Genomic DNA, 23,635 nt, shown 5'->3' with positions numbered 1-23,635 from the left:
CAATAATCTGATTTATAGGCATAAAAATGTCTCAAATACGATCTTGACAGGTCTTAAAAATTAATTGGCTTATGAAGTTAAGTTATAAAGCTGCATTAAGTTCAGTCTCATTTGAAAAAAAGGTACTGCAAAGTATCACGCAAAATGAAACCAATATGGTACCAGTTAACACTATTACTGCTACTCTTGCTTACACAGTGCTTGTTCTGTGTTGTCATGTTCAGTTTAATGTTGTAATTCTCGGACTCTGATTTTCCTTCTTATCCTTTCCATTTTTTGCCAGTATGGTTGTGAAATAGGTCTGAAATTACTTTCTTAATAATCTTTAAAAAGTCTTTAAAAGTTTTAAATATAACTTCTTGAAACCCGCAGAACCCCAGTAAAAAAAAAGGCTTAAACACTAAAAGATCAAGAATCAATATCATACAACCCCACTTTAAATATCCAAACTATCCCTTAAAGTGCAAATTCATGTCCTCCAGTAGAATAAATAAGGTGATAACTGCAGGTCTCTTATTACATCTCATGATCATCAACCTTCTCCTTTTATCTTTCATTTCCTGGTTGTTAGAAACTGACACTAAACCTTTGTACAGAAATCTTTTCTGGAGAGTTTGTCTCCATTTATTGTCCTTTTAAAAAGTATTAAATGTAAACATTATTGATCCATCAATCCTAATTAGTGGTGTTGCCGGCCTTGCTGTTGGAGACCATGCTCGCTGCCTGCATGACTCTGTAGCGTTCTCGGAGGTTTCTCCGCCTCACGTGCTCGTTGGTGATCTCTATGACGTTTCCTATGGGGAACCAGCCCTTCTGACCGTCGGACAGGCGGATGCCTTCATAAAAACCTGAGAGAGGAGAAGTGGGAGGAGAGGGGAGGGGAGGAGGGAGGAGGGAGGAGAACAAACAAGGGGAGATTGGAGGTTTCTGTATCGTTCATGCAAGAAAAGTCAAAACAAATCAATAAACTGCTACAGTGGAGGGTCGAGGATTGAGGCAGTTATGAGGATCAGGGTGTATAAACAAGCAGAGTCAAAGGAAGGAGCACGTTAATGATACAGAGTCACATCATGACAATTTACTGTTTTAATAGGAAACCTGTTTGAACCACATTTGAACCTTTCTTAGTGTAAAACCACAGACACTGACCACGCCAAATGTAGACACATGGAAGAAGGGTGTGGTAATTTGACACAAGCACAGACTGAAATCACTTTAGAGCAGTTTCAGCTGCAGAGCCTGTTGACCTGGTATTAAGATGCTTTCTGGGTTATCAGATCACTGAGGACTCTTTCAGATCTGATCGCTCAGACTGCATTCAGGCATGGCCTGGACCACATTCTTCCAGCAGCGTGTACGCAAATAAATCCTGTGCCACACTGAGGGACCTTCGACCAACTGAGTTCCTGTGAGGACAACATTTGGTTCACTGTCTATATGGCATCTACGCTACGTACTCAGAACTGTTCACTTGTGATCAGATCACATGTTAATACCAGGTCTAATGAGGCTCCGAGTCTCTGTCTGATCAATAAATAAACAACTCTTTAATCCGGGATTCCCTCCACGTTCTTACCTTCATTGGTTTTGCGGATGACATTGATGATCTCAGTGGGCTCCAGGGTGAGCTCGTCTGCCTGCTGGGCGATGTACTGCTCCACACACTGCACCTGAGGACAATCTGACACACACACACACACAGATGTAAGAAACTATGGATATGAAATGCACAGAAACATATACTGTAGGTCGTATCGCTGCCGTCCTCACCCCAGTCCTCATAGATCACTTCATCTTCATCTCTGTCTGGGTTGGTCGGGTTGGGGAACGCCGCCATCCACCTGTCCATGTCTGACCTGTAGACAGAAACGCTCTTGAAGTCTTGGTAACGTGTTTTAAAATGTCTTGCATGACATTCAGATTGTTTTGACAGATTTACTCCTCTGATTGGTCGAGTCAGACTGAGCTACTCACTGTGAGGGAGCTTTGAACAGCCTCTCCATCATGCGTCCCTGGTGGTTTTCCAGCAGTGTGAGGTTGAAGCAGTGCTCTAAGGGGCCGCCGCTGCTCCCGCCCTCATCTATCGGCTGCACCTGCACCAGAGAGCGATGGGCGTGATCGAGTACCACAAAACGCTCCGCACTGATCAAGAAAGAGAAGCACAATTCACATTTGTTTTCTGTTTGCTATCTGCTGTCAATGCTGCCACAATGACATATTTGAAACTTATTCTTTTCCTTTCAATTCTCTTTTAACGTGACTTCCTGCTACATTTAAGGAAGTTTAGAGTCATTTCACCAGTGATGACACATTGTTAGAAAGTCACAGTTAGTTTTGCGGTCAGTGGTCACATTTCTCCTTGTAAAAGAGGCAGCTTGTTAAATGATGCAGAGAGATATTTTCTCTCCACTGCTTCCAATTTCATTTTTACAGCCTAAATATAAAGTATCCCAAAGAACAGTGAGTCCACAGACCACTACTGCACCCCCATAATGATTATTCTTAACAAGGATAATAATAAACCATAATGTATGATCGTGACTGTAAAATACTGAAACTAACACATAACCTCAGCTTAAAGAATAACTTATAGGGAACGGTAGCGTTATATCGACTGTTTCATGCAGTTTAGGTGCTCTTTTGAGTCAGCTCTGCCTCATAAATTAACATATGTAGACCAATGTGTCATGAGAAAATGTGGCACAACCTGACTTCTGCATGAAATGACAGAAATGTATCAGTGTCCCCTGTTAAAAACAACCTCTGGCCTGTGGTGCTTTTCATCCATCTAGTTTGTTTTGGTGTGAGTTACTAAAACACACCTTGTTGTGAGCAGTTTCACGCAGGAACTACTTTCTTTCTATGGAATAAAGAAAGTACAAAGAAAGAAGTTCCTATATGAAACTGCTCACAATAAGGTCTGTGGATTATCTTGAGTAAATGAGTCATTATTTCTGGCAAGAGACACTGCTGTTGAGTTTTTCAAATGTATTTTTTGGCACCACAAATACTCTGAGTACCATTCAATTCCAATATACTGTAGAGAATGACTCTCTGCGGCCAATACTTTCAAAACCTGCCAACTCACACTAAAATAAGTCCTCAGAGTTACTATAGGGAGGCCAAAAAATTGCTGATTTTTTGTTTTTGTTTTAAATGTTTCTGAGAACGTGAATTAAGGTGAATCCACAGCATTACACAACACCGACAAAAGGCTACCCACGAACCCTTGTATAATCATGAGAGCTAGCTGACCTTCTAAATCACTGTGCAGCACCTATCCTGAACAGCAAACTAGTTAGCTACATATAATTAGTTTTATTGGTTTATTATTCCAAGTGTACTGATGCTCTTGTGACCCACAATGGATCCTTTTTGTAACTTAACAAGTAAGAGACTGACTTATCCTCCACTGCAGAAACCACCGGTGAAAGTCCCTGAGATGAGGCTACCACAGTTAACATTCACCCTGCTTCAACTGTAGCTGACTTTACAGCTACGGTAAGAACAAAAGACAGAAAGACCTAATGGCATAGGATAAACAGCTCCACCAGCCAGGGGGAAAATATCATTCTTTGAGCTGAATGCTGACATTAAGCATGTGTACTGTTTATACTATAGTCATCACCTTATGTTAGCATGCTAATATTTGTATATTATCACTAAACACAACGTGCAGGTAAGGCTGATGGGAAAGTCAATAGTGTGTGCAGGTATTTGGTGACAAAACATTTAAATTTTAACATGATGAAGGTACCAAATCAGAGGATCACTAAAGTGATGCATCCTGATGGGGGCTTGTAGCAAATTTCATCACAATCCACGCAAAATTTGAGACATTTCACTCAAAACCACAAATGTCAACCTGGTGGTGCAAGAGGAAAAGTCAGAGGATGACCAAAGTCATTAGGATTCATCCTCTGGGCACCATGAATGTGTGTACTAAGGGATCACGTCAATCCATCTGATAGTGATTGATATTTCAGTCTGGAACATCATCTGGTAACATCAACCCTGCCTCACCCTTTCTTTGCAGCGATGATGAGCAGATCATTGAAGAGGAAGAGGTAGACGGGGGTGAACTTTGCCCTCATATTGAAAAGAGTTCCCCCTTTGGACATTTCCTGCAGCTCTCCCTTCTTCTCCAAATATCGTGTTTGGGAGATGATCGGGATGGCCTGGAGGAGACACAAACATTTAACTCTTTTTCAAAATAAAAGTCCAAACAGATCAAGTCCAACTGTGCACACATTTGTTGTGTGAGTTTACCTTAAGCTTGTCAAACTCCAGTGTTTGAGACACATGGATCAACTCCTCCATCTGTCTCATCTTTCCCACCTGTGTGTTACACTCGTCAATGATCTGTGTGATTATGAGAGTGAGAGAAAAGAGACAAGATCGTGAAACTTCAGCTGTTGTTAAATAAAACTGTCACATTGACAAATATGCTCAAATGTCTCCCTGTTTGAGCAGACTCTGTCTCATTCAGCTTTTGTCCTCAGTGACACGTATGACTCACTGTCATAGTGGAGCCCAATCAATAGGAAATCCTTCAGTCAAACAATGGCTGACGTCAAATACCAGAGGCATGTGAAGCCCTCGAGAGTCAAATTATCTGGGTTTGTAGGGAGAGGGGAGGGTGAAGAGTGAGGGGCGTTTACCTTCGACACTGAAGCCAAAGCCTTGGAGGCCGTCTGCTCCTCTGGCGTCCTCTCCTTTGTTCTCTTCAGGATGTTCTGAAAACGACAAACAACAACTTTCTAATTCTGTCACAGACGGACAAACACCATCAGCAGGATACATTTTTTCCATCTAAATGCAAACAGGGTCATGAGGTTGAGGCGAGGTGCGCCCACGCGTTTGCTTTTAGGTCAAAAAGGAGTGACAAATTTGAGTGATGGACATAACGCTGTAACAAGGACATTCCTCAAAGCAACACACCGTGATGAACTCCATCTATAAAAGACTATTGACTTTCACTGGCTCGTATCAGCAGAGGAGAAGGGTCAGTTATACAGAGTGTACCGAGGCTTTCTGCTTAGACACTTGAGGAACTTATCTAAAGGTTGCAAAGGCTAACTGCATTGCAGTCACGCTCCAGTAACACAGCTATGACACTGACCTCTTTAGACTTTTTCCTCACAGAGGAACAAAACCCAAAAGCAAACGGGCACATTTCTACTTGTGAATCCCCCAGAGAACTGTCCTGGGCCCTGTCTTTTTCAGTCTGTACATTAATGACCATCCAGACACGTGCCCTGATAGAGGTCATCCACGTATCTGACAAGTCCTGTGCTGTTGTTGCAGGCCAACAAGTCTATTATTATATCGGGTGTAGGTAATCTTGTCAGTTTGATGAACGCCTGCGTGCTTCACATGTTAGAACTTATTTTTCAAGTCTATCTTGTAACAGTTATTGTCATCAAGTATTCTGTCAATCATTTTCTTGATAAATCGATTAGTTGTTTGGTCTGTAAAATGTCAGAAAAAGTAAGCACCAAGATGACGTCTTCAGAAACCAAAAAGAAACAAGAAAATATTCACATTTAAGGAGCTAGAATCAGAGACAAACACCATGATACTTGAATCAAATGGCTGTTTTGAGCTTGTCTATGTGCACTGTATATGTGCCTATCGAATAAACCATGAATAAATAAATACTTCTTCTATAAAAAGTAATGCCTCACAAAGGTCCAGTTGGGACCAAAACATTGTCTTCTTAAATAAATCAGTAGTTTAGTAGTAGGTCAGTGTGCAGGAATGCCTTCTTCCACTCTGCAAATGTAAAAATAGGCCAGTCTTCTATTTATATTTTTACATGAGGTGTGTGCAACCCTTTTACAAAGAAATAAGCCATAATGTGTCTATATTTTCTTTAAATTTAACTATTGATATACAGGAACTGACTCAAGCTTATTAGCAGTTTGGTTTTGAGAGTTTATATTATTATTTACTGACATTTATTTTGCCAGTACCAGCTGGTGGGTGCTTAGTGGCTTTATCCCTGTAGATGGTAACCTTTGCATTTTACACAAACTTGGTGGCAAAGATGAAGTTTCACAAGGTTGTGCAGGCTCCAAAAACTGAAGACAAAATCTGACACGATCTCAAAACGAAAGCTCGCCATCTTTTTATACCTGTGACTCACACCTGTACGCTGCGTGCGCCTTGTAGGTGTAGCCAGTAAAAAGATACATTCCTGCATCGCAAATAGTCCACATACGGTAAGTGTTCAATGCACTGCAGCCAAAGGATTGGGTGTGTGTGTATAATTATGACATTAATTATTTGACATTTTGAGAAGCAGAATTGTTTGTGAGCTAGATGAGAGGATTAACGCCACTCTCATGCCTCTATGTTTAGTATTACACTTAGAGCTGGGCGGGCAATTAGCGTAGCTTAGCATAAAGACAAGAAGCAGGGAACATAAGCCAGTCTTTGTCTAAAGTTAAAAAATATGTCTCTGAAGTTCACTGAGTAACAAGTTGTATCTCGCTACACAAACTGAAATATAAAAGTGACAAGTTTAACAAGCTTTTCAGAGATCTAACAAGTTTTAACTATTTATTGGCAAACAGTGGTTGGACACAGAGCCAAGCCGACTGTTTCCTCCTGCTTCTAGTCTCTGTGCTCAGCTCACCTAATCTGCCCTGGCTGTATTTATCAAATTATTGTACTTATTCTTTATTGTTAAAAGCATAATCATGTGTATAGCAGGATTTTACAATGCCCAAATGATTCACGATTAGTGGGAATGAACCACAATTTTGTATTTTCACTGAAACCAGTGAACTTACATTTGGAGAAAAAAAGATTTGTGGGCGAGAACATCTCTGCAGCACCACAGTACTTTATTATAATGATGTTTTGTCACAAACTTTCCTCCTAATATTTGGATATTGCACCTGGCCATTTTGCAATTGCGATACTGATTCAATTTATTGTTCAACCCTAATTCCCATGATGCTGCTCACCTCAATCAGCATTTTGATGCGTGTTATTCGCTGGAAGGGCAGCAGCAAGAAGGACATGAAGGGCAGCCGCTGGCACTGAGGCGACTCCTGGAGACGAGTGATGACTGCAGCAAACTGTGCGTTATTCTTCCTGCAGACACACATACATGTACATATGTGCACAAATAAATGGTGTGTAATGCAGCTGTAATGTTCATACTTATATATTAAGTAGAAACAAGAAGGGAGAAAGGTGGTTTCAGCGGATAAAGTTTCATTAAATGTGATCTTTTCTCTCATCTTTAGTGTTTGTTAAATAACAAATAAATAAATAAAATAAGAAAACAAGTCCTATCTCATCTTTGCTTTACAGCCTTGACTTAAGTCTAAGAGGACAGACTGCAGCTCCTTACACGAGCGAGGTGTAGGTCTTCTCCTGATAGATCTGGTTGCGGACGTAGTCGATGTAGGCGGGAAAGTTGTGCTGAGCGTGGTAGTGGATTATGTCACAGATGTCAGAGAAGACCAGTTCCTTGAAAATGCGGTCCTCCAGATCTTTTAGGAACCTGTGGAGTTAGACAGAGAGACTTCCTTACAAAGCTTTAAGTGACCATTGCCTGACCTCACTTCAGGAAACGACTCATCTCATTTTTCCTTTTCCTTCCAGTCTATTGGTATCTTTGTTCTGAGCGCCAAAGTGATCTCATGGCAGTTCAGCTCATAAATCACCCTCCTATTTCCCTTTTCCTTTATCTCCCCTCGTCCTTCTGTCCGCCGTTTCTCACCTCTCGCTGACCTCCCGGACCCTCAGGATGTTGGAGAAGAGCGTTTTCTTGTCTCTGATGATGATCGTCTCTTCCAGTTCTCGGCTGTCCAGGAAGTGTTCAGTCAGGACTCGCAGGGATCGGAGGTATGAGGTCTCAGATGTCAAAACCTCAAACATACTCTGCCAGAGAGAAAACACAAGTGTTAACTGCAGCCATAAAATGATACTGCGGTGTGTCCCATTTTGCACAAAAATCAGCAAAGAATCCAGATTCAGTTGTAGAAAATGGGAATTAAAGCCAGGGTCTTTTTGATAGTGTAGACTTCCTGTATAAAACATATGCAAGATTTTCCAGCCTACGTGCCTTTATTTGATTTACAGCAGAGAAACGTGTCATCTTAGAGAGGGGGATGCCAGACAGGAACCACAGACGTTAAAGGGATAGTTCAGATTTTTTAAAGTGGGGTTGTTTGGACCACGCAGAGCAAAGCAGCTGAGTGCCTGTGAAAACGGCAATCCTTCTTGTTGAGCCTAGCCAACGAAACTCCTTGAGGAAAAACATCATTTTACCTCGCAGAGCACAGGGGTTTTCTGGGGGTTTTGTGACTTTAGTGAATCTGAACTAACCTTTTGAAACACCAAAGTTGCACAACAACAGAAACAACAGTAGACCTCCTTTACTCTTCCAGGTAAAATTATTGAACAGAGATTTCCTGTCAGAAAAGGCGGTCAGATGCCAACGTAAAGAGGTGAATATACTACAAATAGGTCGTAAATGTAATATATTGATATTGATTTTTTTAAGGAGGCTAAAATACATTTTTCTGCCGACCCTGCCCTGTCCACAGCAGCTTAGCTTCCTACCCTGGTACTCCTGCTGCTTCTCCAAACTACTGCAGTTAATACACTACTTTAGATAAGAACCTCATACAGTCCTGCCTGATGCAGGAAAGTTAGAGGAGTGACTGGAAAAGCTCTCACGATAGAGTGAATCAATATTATATTACAGCACTGAGTCAGAGTGGGCCTTAATTTATATAAAAACATCACATTATTACTTTAAGATGTGATTTAAAACTTGATACAGCGTCTCCCGTTTCTCTCCTCCTCACATCATTGATTTCTCCTTATGGAACCTCTCCTCACCTCCTGGTACTTGCACTGCTCAGGCGAGAGCTGCTCCAGCACGCCGCTGTCCCGAACAGTTTGGAGGTCCTGCCACAGGGTGCTCTGGCCCGGAGTGGGCACAGGGCTGCCCCTGGCTGCTCCGTTTCCAGTCGCAGTGCCAGTTCCAGTTCCAGTCCCGGAGCGACGGCCCGGCCAGTCCATAGCATAGTCCGCACTAGTTTTGCTGATGTTACGGCAAACTGTCTGGCGTCGGATCTCCTTGGTGATGACGGTGGCACGATACGTCTGGTACAGAGGCTCTGAGGGGAGACATCAAGCAGAGGCAGAAAAAATCGACTTCAGGTTTTTAAAGACATCTCGCAAAAAAGGGGGGCCCTGCTATAAACTAATGCTATTTGGGGGGTCTTAGCATGGAAAAGTCTGGGAACCCCTGGTCTATGAAACATCAAAAATGAGTAATAAACGCCTTTGACTACCCCCATGAGCGCAGAGGGATGTCCTTAAATTGGTTGTTTTATTTGACCAACAGTCCCATACCAAAAAAGAATTTTTTACTATCATACATAGTAAAAACAAGCAGCCAATCTTCATATTTGAGGGCCCAGATTCAGTAAATATTTGCCCCTTTTCGCTTGAAAAACAACAGAAACAATTAAGTGATTATCAAAGTAGTTGCAGAATAATTTTCTTTTGCTCAACCAATCGATTATTTGACTAATCTTTGCAGGCATACTGCAGCCATTTCTATGTGATGGCTTTTGTACTACAGTATTTACTTTTGAACTGACATACATTTCAAAATAAAAGTCTTAAAAACCTCAAAAACTGCACCAACAACAAATACAAAATGACTAAAAGAGGTTCATCAACGTGAGACATATTGACAAGCTGTTGTCTTGAATTTTATTAGGTTGTACAAGTGTACCTAATGAACTGGGAACTCGTAAATTACTGTGCCTCCACTGACCCAGTCAGTATAATTCAGAGTTCACAGAGTTTAGTTTAAAAATAAGACCAGTACAGTCTGAAGCAGTGTCCCATTTCAACAACCAGGCATTAATTCTAAGCTGGTTTTCAATGTGCAGTGTTTTCACACAGGAAAGGAGAAAAAAGAAAGTGTAAGAAATGTGCTAAAGGAAATGGAAAAGCTACAGCTGCTGTTTAAATAAATTGTGGACGGCAGTAAAAGAACCTGTGAAATGTCTAGAAAGGTGCATGTATTATAGTGTTTTCTGGTAGTATGTTGTGTTGTATGACATTAACTGTAAAAGGCAGATTTAAACAGTAAGTGTGTGTGAGTATTTGCTTTCAATCTAGAAAGAAATCACTGAATTACAGACAAACATTAAAGGCTAACATACCAACATGACAGACACTGTAATCTGTTAAAAGCATTACTGGGACTTTTTCAGTGGACTGATTCATCTTTGTTTTCTTATGTTTTGTTTGTTTCAGGTGGTGTCTGCCTTACCATCTTGCAGCCGGGACTCCCAGCTGAACGATGAATCCCTCCGGAGGGAGTCCCTCCTGATTGGGCGCCTGAAGTGGGAAACACGAAAAGACGAGAAAGGGATCAACCAGGGTGATATAAACCCGACTGTCCAACAAAAGAGGGAACAACACAGTTAATGAGCCCTCCACACACACAAGTGGAAAAGTGAGGGTCAGAGTGAAAACTCACTGTGGTTCTTCCTCTGTGTCCTCTTTGTCTCCTTCATTCCCTCCATTCTCCTCTGCATCTATAAAGACAAATAAATGGTGTCATCGCTTTTGATTACACAGAACATTAACAAGCTGTGAATCATTCATGGCTCATCTCAGGCTGAGATAATGATGTTTGTTTGGTACAAACCTTTTTTCTGTGTGAGGGACTGCAGCGAGGCGCTGCTGAGCCTCCTGGGATCTGTCTTTGGCGGTGGAGGTGGGGGTCTGTGAGGGCTGGCTGGGGGTGGAGTGATGGCCCGTTGGGGGCTCAGCCCGCTGGTAGTGGAGCTGCTGGGGGACGAGGGCCGCAGGTTGCGCCACTCCTCCAACGTGGGCTGGGGGAGAGGGATGCCACCGCGGTGCACCGGAGTGAGACTGCGGCTGTCCTGAGTCAGAGGCATCCTGGGTGGGATGGCCGGCGGCTCGATGTCTGGGCTGCAGATGGGTTCTGTGATGTCCTGAAACTCAGACGTCGGGTCTGAGGTGCTGTTAGTTAGTTTAGAGCGACGGGCCGGTTTCCGCACCTTGATTACAGGGACATCCAGCTCCTTACATGCAGGTGAGGTCTTTTTAGGAGTGGGGTCGACCACGGGAAGTGTGGCCTCATAAATACTCTCTTCTTCTTCATCATTGGGTCTATGGTGGATTTGTGCTGTCTGAGCATGTTTTGGGGGGACAGGGGGAGACTGAGAGCGGGTGACAGCAAGGGTGAGGACAGCATGAGGGCCCGGGTCTGAACGTCTCCTGTGACCCTCCGCCATCAAAACATCCAGCGACTGGTGGAACTTGGCCTTTTTTTCAGCCTTCACCAGTTCACTCTCATCCACCACACAAGTGCTGTCCAACTCGTCCTCTGCCTCACTGTCCTCCTTCCCTACTCTCTTCACCTCCTCATCCTCCTCCCAGTCCTCCCCATCCTCCTCCTCATCAGTCTCATCATCGTCTACAACTCCACCCACCTCACCATTGTAATCCACGGGCACCCATATTAGTTTCATGCCAGGCCACTGGCGGTGGCACACGCAGCTGCAGCCGGGGTCACAGCAGGGACTGACAGGGGTGTGTGGACCGTGCTCCGCCTCTGCTTCACCTCCTCCAATCAGCTGAACCTCCACCTCTTTTCCATCAGGTGCTGCAGCAAAAAAAGCAACACAGATCAAATGCGTTGTATTTACAGGACCCTTATTAGACTTTATTACAGGGTAATTAGGGACACATTAGTAATTACCATTCTGTTGTAATGCATCCCTATTTAACCTCTAATAAAGCCTAATAAGAGTCTAATAAATGGGTCTAAAGAACAAATCATGTCTAGTTTTTTTGTCTAATTTGATACAAATTTCGGCTGATTCCATCTTAGTGTGCTGTAAAATAAAATACAAACCATTTTTCCTCCACATCTCAGGCTAAAACACGAAGCTACAGGGTGTGAATGAGCTGTTTCCTGACCTCTTCTTTCCTACATGTGTATTCCCAGATAGGGCAGCTCACTTTCATTATGAGCCTTTCTTTTTTTCCGTCTGCAACAGCTTTACATGGTGCATCGCTGGACTGTCGAGTCAGCATTTCACCGCTATGCAAATACAGCACATCTGCAAGTGGTGTGTTCAAATATTCATGGGAAGTTTGGAGCGGAAAAAAAAAAAAATCCAATATTGACGAAAGGAAATGGAAGAGGGGGAGGACAGAGAGAGGAGAGTTGGGATTAAGGTTAAATGGGTGAGTGGATAAAGATATGAAAGGTTAAAAAAGGCCAACTCAATTTCCAACATTTTTCTTATCAGCCAATACAGATGACTTTTTAGGAATATAGTTAAATAAAGAGAATTGAGCTTTTTCTCATACATATTTTTGATGGCATCATAAATGGGCTTCCCTTATATACTGTCTTTTTGTCTGCTGACCACTCAAAGTGCTCGAAGTGCTTACATGCAAACATTCACTCCATTCACACACACATTCATACACTGATGGATGACAGGAGCGGCCATGCAAAGTACCAACCTACTCATCCAAAGTAATATCAAAATGCTCATTCGCACACTCACATAGTGATGGCTCAGCTTTCGGGAGCAATTTGGGGTCAGCATCTTGCCCAAGGACACTTCGACATGCAACTGGAGGAGCCGTGGATCGAACCCGCTCCATCTCTAAGCTCCCGCCATGCCTCCATAATACTTTTATTTTGTTGCTGATTTAACAATTAGATTGCATTAAATCTCCGTAAATACTCATATATCACCAGTAGGGCTGAAACAATCAATGAATAATGAATAATCCATATACATACCATATATATATAGTGTTAAATTTATATTATGTGCGTTCTGAATGTTCTGAAATCCACAACAGCTGCAGCTCTGCCTGAACTGTCCCAGCAGATTTCACCGTTTTCCCTTCTGCCGCTTTCCTGTCAGTGCTGTTTCTCGACAACAGAACCTTTGTTGAGATTCTGATTGGGCAACGCCAAGTGAAACACTGTCTTGTGTGCTGACTTCCAGCAGAGACAGAGAGCGCTCAGGTCAAGCACGAGAGAGCCGGCGGGTGAATATGGACAGAAGAGTTGATATAAACTTTTTTTTGATCATGAAGCCTGATGTTACTCTACAACTCTGAGGCTGCAGATGCGAGTCTGTGACAAACAGGTAGATTCATGTCGCACACACCTCTATGAAACGTCCGTATTTCAATGCATGTATGTCCAGTGTCCTGTCTCTCTATGGAAGACATTTTCTGCCAAGGTGATGGGGAAAAAAATATGACCCTGAAATAAGAAACTTTCTCAAAATAATATTAGTATCACAAATATTTTGAAGGGCTACTGTACTTGTTTCATTAATTAATAAATATTCCATCTAAAACAACATTACTGGATAAAATAATCATGACCACCATCTAAAACTATTCCTTAGAAAATAACTAATAAATATATCATTGCTGACAATAATTGTCAGTTGCAGCCACAATCACCAGTAAAAAGAATACTGACATTTGCTTTTATTAGCTTTTTGATATCGATCAGTATTCAGGATATGTGAATATATTTTCACAGAATGTATTTGTCCTGCTTAAAGGCTTCCTGTTGCTGGCAGGGAACCAAAACTAGGAAGTGATAGTACGGTACTGTATATGTACAGGAGAGGTAACACAAAAACATATCTCTATCTGATCAGACAGCTAATAACATGTCACTTCTTTGAGTTCCTCTTTTGTCGAGTCAGGACAAACATCATGACACAGCAAAAGAAGGCGCCCCATAACGCGCTTTACTTTACGACTATAAAACCGCCAAATAAAATCAGCTGGAGGATGAGAGGATGATGAATGGGCGTTGTATGTAAATGCTGGTGTGTTATATTCTCTACAAGTGAGCACAGTCAGCGCAGGTTCCTGCTTTCACATTACTTAAAAAGCACGCACACACACACATACCCTCTCTCTTACTCACACGCACACAGGTTATCAGCTGACTGACTGAACCTGTTTATGGCTTTGGGTTCAGACTAGCCAGCGGCACCACGCCTGTCAATCACAACAGAACACCCTGAACTCGCTGAAGATCTAACTTTCGAACAATCAGTGGACACACATACTCAAATGCAAAATTATGTTGTTTTTTTTTGTTGTTTTTTTTTTGCTGTTTTATCAATGAGACTGACCTCTGATCTGTGACTACTCTCAGTCCAGTCAGTGTCCTGGACTGGCCGTTAGACTGCAGTTTATGTCTGTTGAAGGTTACAAGGAGTCAAAATCATGTGTAATAACTTCACGAGTAAACTACAATTTACATTGCCCTCTGATCTTTTTTTTTAACTTCATTTTCAAGAAATCATGTGACACCTGGTGCTTTTACCATATCAAATTAGAAGAGAACCAAAGAAAACCTAGTTGACAGCCGGGCATTAAAGGGATAGTTTGGATTATTTTAAGAGGGGATGTATGAGGTATTTATCAAGTGAAGGTTAAGCAATGTACTGCTGTGGACAGGGTCAGCAGCAAAGCTTATTTTAGCCTCTCATAAAAACCCCAAAAACCCCAAAAAATCAGAATCAGGTTAAGTGTACGCTATTTTCACCACTTAACTTTGCCGTCAGATAGCCTTTTCTGACAGAAAACTGCTGTTACATGAGCCAGAACAACCAAACTCCATTAGCAAAATTAGTATTTCTACCTTGCAGAACACAACACCTCTGCCATTCTAAATGAAAGTGGAAGTTAGAAACCTGCATCTTAAGACCGAAGTAAAATCCACCGTACCTGATCGATCTTCCTCCACACTGATGCTGTCTCCCTCCTCCCTTCGCTCACTCTCTTTCGGTTTCCGGCTCCTCTTCGCAGGCAGCGGAGGCGCCTGCTCTCCCCCAATCTGAAGCTGCAGACTGGCACGGCCTGGTTTGGGCTTTATCGTAGGTGGCCTTTTGGACCGTTTAATTGGCATGACTTCTGCAGTACCATTGGTGGGCTGTTCCCCCTGCTCATTCTGCAGAGACTCCTGCTTGCTGAACTTGTTCACAATCCTCTTCACCTTCCCCTCAGACAGGCTTGTACTGCTGCCCCTCTCCCCCAGAGGAGGGGAGCTGGGCTGTGTTGATGGTTTTGGAGGGATCTCCGGTCTTGTTTTGGCCTCAGGTTTGATGGGTAAAGGTGACGTGGCCCGTTGGGATGCTTCCTGAACAGACATGGTAGCTGGAGTCTTCTGTTACGGCGTGTTTCACTCCCAGCCCTGACCAATCAGAGGTCAGGCTTTCAGGGCAATGTCAATGTGAGCATGTCATCATCACCTAATAAGTGAAGAGAAAACAAACTTTAAAACCAGTTTAATATTATATCAAATTTAATGTGTAAATTATTATTATTATCATCATTATTATTATTATGTCACGCAGCTCCCTCTGGTTGTCTGCTTTTCCTTTTTCCTTCTCATAGTCTTGTATAAACTGTAATATTAGTTAACATGCAAATATAATTTTGACAATCTCAGAGCAGACAAAGCCTCGAGGGACCCCCTGTGATTTTTGGATTTAGAAAGGGTCAGCTGGGGGATCCTGAGTCCTAGGGCAGTACTTCTCAACCTGGGAGTCAGGACTCCCTGTGGGGGGAAGGATCACAAGAAACTTAAAGGGATGAGGAAAAAAACCCCAATATATTTCATTTACAGAACATTTTGCTTTGTGAAGTCATTTCTCTCATTTTCTGTCTTGTGAAAAAACTGATACTTTCACATCCTCAGGCCCCACAAATAAGGACATAACCTGTGATACGGAGCCACAGGTAGACGCTGCATTTACTGGGGGATTTCAGGCCTTTATTAGACAGTAGAGAGCTAGAGAGGAATGCAATAAAGGTCCCTGGTCAGACTTAAACTGGGGACATTGTGATTACATAGCTTTAAACCCAAAGGTTAGTGGTTCTCAACCTTTTTTGCATGTGACTCCTTAAAAAGACCTGATTCACTCTAATTGCAGTCATTTTCTGCAGCTCAAATAAATATTTACATAAGGCAATAAACACTACACAATTCAGTATTTCCACTACAGTATAATCCTGAGATCAGACTTTTCTCTATGCAACAAAATCCACTGTAGTAAGGCGTCTCCGAGAGATATGAACTTTGCACTGTAAGAAGCACACTGACATTCACACAGAACAGAACAAGCTATACTGTAAAGACAAGTGTGTTTACTGCACTGTAAGGTGACGCAGTGGAAGGAGATCTACAAATACAGGTCATTGATTTTTTCCATCAACATCACTGTTACAACTTCTGAAATAGTTATTTATTCATGACTCAAAGCTGAGAAGCATGATGTTGTTTATATTTGCTGCTGTAATGGATGAAAGTGTGTCAGCAGAATAAGAGCAGAGGTGGCGATCAAACATAAGGTTTCCATTTCAGAGAAGATGTCAAGAGTCGGTCTGTGAAAACTGTGCAAAAACCCACCCACACTATTTTAAATCTTGATTATTTTACAGCCTGAACTTCTGTGTTAAAGGACACAGTGAATTAGGAAATACAAAATGTCAACTCTTCTTTACTTTACAGCTAATAAATGTGTAATACTTGTGTAGCAAGCTGACAGTGTGAACAGTGTCATATGATTCATCACTTACTGGTTGTAATTCAATTAATAGTTAACCACTGTTTCAATAAAAAAGTACAAATATAATCACTCCACCCTGTACTGTTGTCTTTGCAGGCTTAACAGCTTCAAGCTCTTTTACTTTCCAGCCAGTCTACAAATGTTCCTATACTCCTTTAATACTTGCTTTAGAGCTGCAACAGTCAGTCACATAACTGATTAGTTTTCAACTATTAAATTAATTGCCAAATACTTTGATAATCAATTAATCATTTGAAGTCATTTTTGATAAAATAAAAATCTCTGATTTCAGCTTCTAAGGCTAGTCCTCTATGACCTAAACTCAAAGACAAAACAATACATTTGACGCCAAGCTAATCAAAATTTTTCACCATTTTCTAATATTTTATGGACCAAAGAACTAAACAATTAATTGAGAAAATGACCACTAGATAATTGATAATGAAAATAATCTTTAGTTGCAGCCCTACTTTGCTTGTGCCACAACACTGCCTGAGGATTTTACATAGACATCCACATTTTTAAAATATAACCCTAAGAGTGAACTGTGGGTGATTAATGATTAATGATTAATGATTAACATCCCTAGTCCAGTGCTATTCCCTATATATAGAGAAATAATAATTACGAATGACCATATGAACAATGTAGTTGTAACAATGTTGTAACCACACATGTATACATACAGACACTCACGGCTGCAGTAAATCCAGACTGATTCAATCCTTTAAAATTTCCATATTCAAAGCACTCTAGTCATTCAAATAAAGCAGTCAAACGTGGCACTTCTTTCAGCCAATAAGTGTCTATAAAAAGAAAGATGACGACCATAAAAAGAAATTCAATTTCCATTCTGGGCGACCAAATGGCCACGCTGCAGATTCTTCTCACCGTATTTTTTTTTTTTTGATGCATGTGCAACAGCTGATGCAACACCAAACCCACCGAGGGTCAGTTAGTCATCGTCTGAGTCATGCAGAAAACAGAGCAGAGCTCCAGAATAAGATGTTACTGCACTGCTTTGTCTGACTATTTGATTAATACATTCACCATGAAGCTGCACACATTTATGAGTACACACAGCATTGAAAGGCTGCACTGAAAAACTTAAATAACAAGTAATGTGATTACGTTTTAGATTAGCCTAACTGATGAGTCATCTATGAGTATTTTAAAAACAACAGATGCTGCAGGCTGGCAGGCATATGAACCATAAGTATCTATATTTTAGGCATGCTCGCAGCATTTAATTCTCTATGGGTCTCAGTGTCAGCCCACTGAAATATCTCACCAGCTATTTGCTGAGTGGCCTGAAATGATTTACTGATGAGCAGTTAAGTTGTTAATACAGTTTCTGTTGATGGACTTACCGACTAATCCACTAATTGTTTCAGACTAAGTGCTGATTCATCCCTAATGACAAAAATCAACTGGTCGCAGCTTTTCTAATATGAGGATTTTCAGTCTTTTATCAGCTATCTGTTGCAGAAAATCTGTGGTTTTGGACTGTTGGTTGGAAAAAACAAGACATGTGAACACATCGTCTTTACATCTAGGAAAACATGATGCGCATTAAATCATGGAAATAATCGCTGGTTGCAGACCTATCAGCACTGCTGCTAAGGAAATAAGATCTAAATATGAAACTGCAGCCTGTTATCAACACAGATATGCTTTATCAGATTCTTAAAGGGAAGTCTGGATCCTTTGAACTGTGGTTGTGTGAGGTACTAATTTATAGTCAGTGTATTACAGTTTGGACAAGCAGCTGGAGTACCGATGTAGGACACCAACTAATGCACTGCTGTCAACAGTTCAAGTGTACGCTATATTTACAATATTTTCATCACTTTGCCTAGCCATCAGATAGCCTCTGACATTGGGAAACCGCCATTATATACGCTGAATATTACTCTAACTAACAGAAATATTACCTTGAAGAATAAGAGAGTCGCTGTTTGGTTTGTGTCATGGTTGGTCAGTGCCTATAAGATAACCCATAATTTCTTATTTTTGTGTTTTAAAAAGACCTGAGGGTAAGAAAAGTTCAGATGCAGTGAGCAAAGATGGATGATTTAATATTCCAAATCTAATTGACATCTCTATGACATCTACAACAAAGAACAGTTCTGACTTTTCAAATTGTTCATTCATTTTCAGCTTGAAAAACAGTTGTTTAATGTCTTCTATGGTTCTGCAAATAGTTTTCAAGAGCATTAGAAAACAAGATTCAGGTGCATTATGGGAAATGTAGGACCCAGTGTTTTTGGAGCTTGAAAAATTCTGCAAACATGAAGTTAGAATATCTTGGCTTCTGCGGTACCAATTTTGACCTTTAATTTTTAAATCTGTCTTTCGCATGTCCCCAAACTTTATGCACAAGCATTCCTAAATAACTGGAGTACCGCCTTAATGGTGCATTCACAGGTGTTCAGTGGCTTTTTGAAAGATTAAAGGCTGTTCATTTTAGGTAAAGTGCAAGTAATTTCATATAAAGTGAAGTCATGACTGGACCAGACAACATTTTTATAGACATCGATCAACAGTAGTGCCTAACACCAGCAGGTAAACAAAAGCATCACAAACAAGACGACAATCCACTATTTGGGGCTCTTAACTTGACAGATATTTTCCAGACAGCTCACTAAAGTCAATAGCCTCGTAGCTGTTTGTTACTGGGAGAGTGCACCAGCTAGTCCAACCAGTTCAGATGGGGTGTGCATGCTGCACTGAGCTCATAATAAAGAGACAGACATGGCTTCATGTTTCAAGTCTGACGAGAATAATGTCCCTGAGCTGACAAAGAGTGATGCATTAAATAAATACACAATGACAGAGCAGGCATTTAATACATGGAAACCATTCGGGAAGTTAATTAAAGCTTTTACAGCTCTTTAACATGCTTTCATTTTCCTTTTCTCATTTGGTTTCTTGATTTTCAAGTTGCACTGTTCTCAGAAACATTGAGGAGACACATGGCATCACTCCAGCGATGTATTGTATGTGTGTGGGTGTAATGTAGGTCTCTCCAGGTTTCAGTTTTGGCCCTCTGGTCACCATCATTGTCCACGGGGTGACACATAAACCTCAAATAGGAGGGTGTGTTCGCTCACAAAGCACTAATCGAGTCAGCGGGGTTAACACATTTCTGACTGTGTGTTAATGCACAAGTGACAGACTGACTTTCTTTCAATCAGCCCCCCACTGCAAGATTTCACTTATCTTTTGTCTCCCTTTGCTCTTATTGACCTGGTTAGTTCAATAGCAACATCCTCCAGTCTGCTGGACCCCGACACACACTCAGGCTGGGTCAGTGGGCCAGTCATTCATTCCTGGAAATGTATTTGTCCTAATACATATCATATGGTGTGATCCCTTAAATCAGACCAGCTTGAGAACAATCCGTAAGTGCTTAAAGAGGGGGGACCATTAACACAATGCTCCCTCTCTCAGTGTGTGTGTGTGTGTGTGTGTGTGTGTGTGTGTGTGTGTGTGTGTGTGAGAGAGAGAGAGAGTACAGTAGGCCATCTGCTCTAGTGGAGACTAATGGGTCAGTGTAAGTATATCAAATGGGTAGGGGGGCTTTAAGAGAGCTACCATTGTAATACATGTGATGTGTAGTGCATGTAAGCTCCACGTTGGACAGGAAGAGGGGGCGGAAAAGGTGTGTCTGAAAGGAAAACACACACAAGGGTTGGGAATACAGGAAAGAGGAATAAACATATAGAGCTATTTTGTTGACATGAGTGATACACACAGCAGATGTGTAAAAGTGAAAATGCTGTTTATGCCTTTTAGATTGTGACATAAGGAAATCATCATCATAACTGAAGCTGCCAATAATGGTCTAACCTATATGACAATTTTAGTGATAACAACACATCATGAATGACAACATAAAAAATAATAAAGACGAATTAAGTGTCATGGGCAGACAATTCAGAAAACGCCCAAATCAAAGTTTGCCTATAACCTTCTCGCTTGTATCAATTAATCGCCAAGTATAAGCCTACAGTCTGGTGCCGGTATCCGCCTACATTACCTAAATGGGAAAATCAACTCCAAGATGATTCTGCAGCAATACAGCAAGGTTTAAAACTAAGACTTTTCACAATGACAATGTCACTATAATCTTATAAAAACCCTTTGCTGAGTATTATTGCAACGGTTTCCATTAGGGAACAGGTGCCTGCAGGCTCAAGCGTCAAAGCAAACCAAACCGCACCTGCTAAACCACCGATAAATGATCAAATCTAATTAAAAACACAAATCTAATAAAGGATAACTCACCAGTGTTACACAGACACGTCTGGCTCTTTCTCTTCAGTAATTCGGCTCTACTGTTGGCACTCCAACATAGTTAGCTTTGACAAGAAAAAACGTTTTAGCTTATAATCGATCCGGGGCGCAGCTCCGTTTACGGACTTTAAACTTAATTAACTCGTCCCGAGGAGAAAAAAACGGTCGTTGAATGGACAGTTAAAACAAATTATGAACAGCGTAAAAGCGAACCGGTTCAGTTTCTTATTGTTTCTGTGACAGGGTTGTTGTCTGAGCACCCATCATCCCCCTGTTGTTGTCTCCTTTGTTACCAGCAGCATGTATGAGAGGAAAGGACGGGAGGTAGGAGTGCAACAACCCCCCTGAGGCCAGAAACCGCCAAGTCACACACTGTGCCGGTCAGAGCTTCCGGTACTGGATTTCAAAATAAAACCCCAATTTCTGATAACAGCTATGTGATCATCCTCTGCCAAAGTGTCTGGCAAATTACAGAGGTGGGAAGTAGCAAAGCACAAATACTTAATGTGTGTACTCAAGTTGAATTATCAGGCATCTGTATTTTTAGGCCTACATTTTAACACAAGTATCTGTACTTTCTGCTCATTACTTTTTCAGAACAGGCTTGTTACATTTGAGGGGAATTATTGGTTATTTTTATTTTGTGTCATTGCACGTCGCCTTCCCAACATCAAGACCAATTTCAGTCAAAATGGATGCAACAGTAACACAGAAAAAAGACAAGTCCTTGGTGTAACCATCAGACAGAGATTGTGGTGCAGCTTGTAATAACTAATTATGTCCAACTTTTTCTCAATCCCTTGGTTTATTTTCTGAAACAGTGCTTGAGGGCCACTTTTGCAAAATGACAGGAGGCCAGGGGCCAGTTAATAAACAAGCATTCATAATAACATTATTTATCAGATAAAATTAATAAACATTAAATGATGATTTGGGACAATTTGTTTTAGAGGTGTTTTTCAGTTTTGGTAGCTGGTCAAAAGATTATAGTCAACAGATGTAATCATATACATTTTACATGGTTTTGTAAATGCTTGTTGGCTCAATGTTAAAGTGCCATTTCAGATTTGGATCTGTTTGTTTGTCTTCCATATCATATTAATATATTATAATAAAACTTTATGGGTTGCTGACAGGTGCTGTTAATTTTGCTCTACTTTTCAGGTTTTGCTGATCATTGAGCCTGTTTATCCTCCTTATATATTCATATCAGGAGCATTGTTGCAACATTAGTGTCAGTAAGCCAATCAACTCAAAGTAAACGTGTTTATGACAAGCCTACTTTACATTTGAAATTCTTTTATTTTTTGTGCAACAATGTGTTTGTATCCCATATTCTCAAACAGAAATCTTTCTTTGATGATTTTGCGTTTGGTGTTTTTGTTAGTGGCTCTTATTTTGAAGTCCAGAATGTCGCACTTCCGGCATTTACTGACTGTTTATTGTAAACTTAACGCATCCTCGGTCTTCCAATTTATCAAAATCACAGAAACTATAATAAATCTCTCTCTTTTTTTTAGTATTTTATGGCTGGTTTGAAAATGTTTTTATTATGTTTTATTTGTTTATTTGTTTTTCACTTACAGCAAAGCCCGTGCCTGTGTCAGTAAAAAACAAACAAACAAACAACAACAACAAAAAACCCTGAACAGATTTCTGTTTCGAATTGAAATATATTACAGCCACTCATTAAATAAATCTGTAAACCATTACATTTTTTTTTTTTTTTTACCACCAACTCACTCTGGGCTATTTTCCTAAGTAGAGTGATTTCACTCAAGTTAATGAAGCAGTGGCATGACACAACATAATGCTATGGTGACCCCTGGCTGTAACTCGGATGCCACATGATACACTATAACAACCCTTTATGGTAAATTACATGTCACCACGTACCTCCTCTCATCTTTTTAACACTCAGTAAAATGAAAGACAGTAAAACATCATAAACTTATGATCAAATATTTATAGTGAGTCAGTTGTTAAGTTGTGATTTTTCTAATTTGGATTACTGTTCAAATAATTAAATTTAGTAATCCAAGATTTTAAATTTCAGTTTTTTTCCACTCATATTTTTGATTTACGCTCTCAACTTTCAAAATATGTTACTCAGTAACTCTAATTGCTGACTATCACTCACCATCACTGAGTCATAATTTTGACTCATATCTCATAACTTTGACTTCACAACACAAACTTTGATGTATTATCTCATAATTTGACTTAGTATCTCAAAAAAAAAGAAAAAAAGACTCAGACTGTCACATTTTTAGTTACTATTTTATAATCTCCAAAATGTAACCTTCAGTGTCATTATTTTTTTTTACTTACTATCTAATAATTTTGACTTTGGAATTGACTCATACATGCATAACAAGTGATGTGATCATGATTACATACATAAAAAGACAAAACTTAAACTCCCTTTTTTAAGTGAAAAAAAAAAAAAAAATTACAATTTGATGTACTTAATTTGATTCAATATTAGCTGCTATCTCATTATTTTAATTCATTATCTCACAACTTAATATGTTATACTTTCCAGAGTAGTTTAACTTAGAAAGTCAACCTTTTGACTCAATATCTCATTATATCATTAGTAGTAGAGTATTATTAATATTTAAAGTTTTATCATTATAACTCATCTACATATTTCCTTTCCTGTGGAAATTTTGACCTTTTAA

General features: G+C 40.5%; 1 protein-coding gene across 1 annotated transcript; it reads right to left on the bottom strand.

Moving 5' to 3' along the window:
- On the bottom strand, positions 1–21,254 carry arhgef15b (Rho guanine nucleotide exchange factor 15b). Its single transcript, XM_084713190.1, has 16 exons — positions 20,943–21,254; positions 14,809–15,332; positions 10,700–11,683; positions 10,529–10,586; positions 10,319–10,386; positions 8,866–9,146; positions 7,739–7,899; positions 7,367–7,519; positions 6,975–7,104; positions 4,662–4,736; positions 4,270–4,362; positions 4,024–4,178; positions 1,975–2,142; positions 1,771–1,856; positions 1,577–1,681; positions 1–848 (listed from the first exon to the last, which is right to left on the bottom strand). The coding sequence occupies exons 2-16, from the start codon at positions 15,230–15,232 to the stop codon at positions 676–678; spliced, it is 3,114 nt and encodes a 1,037-aa protein (XP_084569316.1). The 5' UTR covers positions 15,233–15,332; positions 20,943–21,254; the 3' UTR covers positions 1–675.
- Positions 21,255–23,635: the final 2,381 nt, after the last annotated feature.

Source organism: Lutjanus erythropterus, chromosome 23 (assembly GCF_056507025.1).
Source record: "Lutjanus erythropterus isolate fLutEry1 chromosome 23, fLutEry1.hap2, whole genome shotgun sequence".
Taxonomy (NCBI): Eukaryota; Metazoa; Chordata; class Actinopteri; order Lutjaniformes; family Lutjanidae; genus Lutjanus; species Lutjanus erythropterus.
This window is presented reverse-complemented; position numbering and strand designations above follow the sequence as displayed.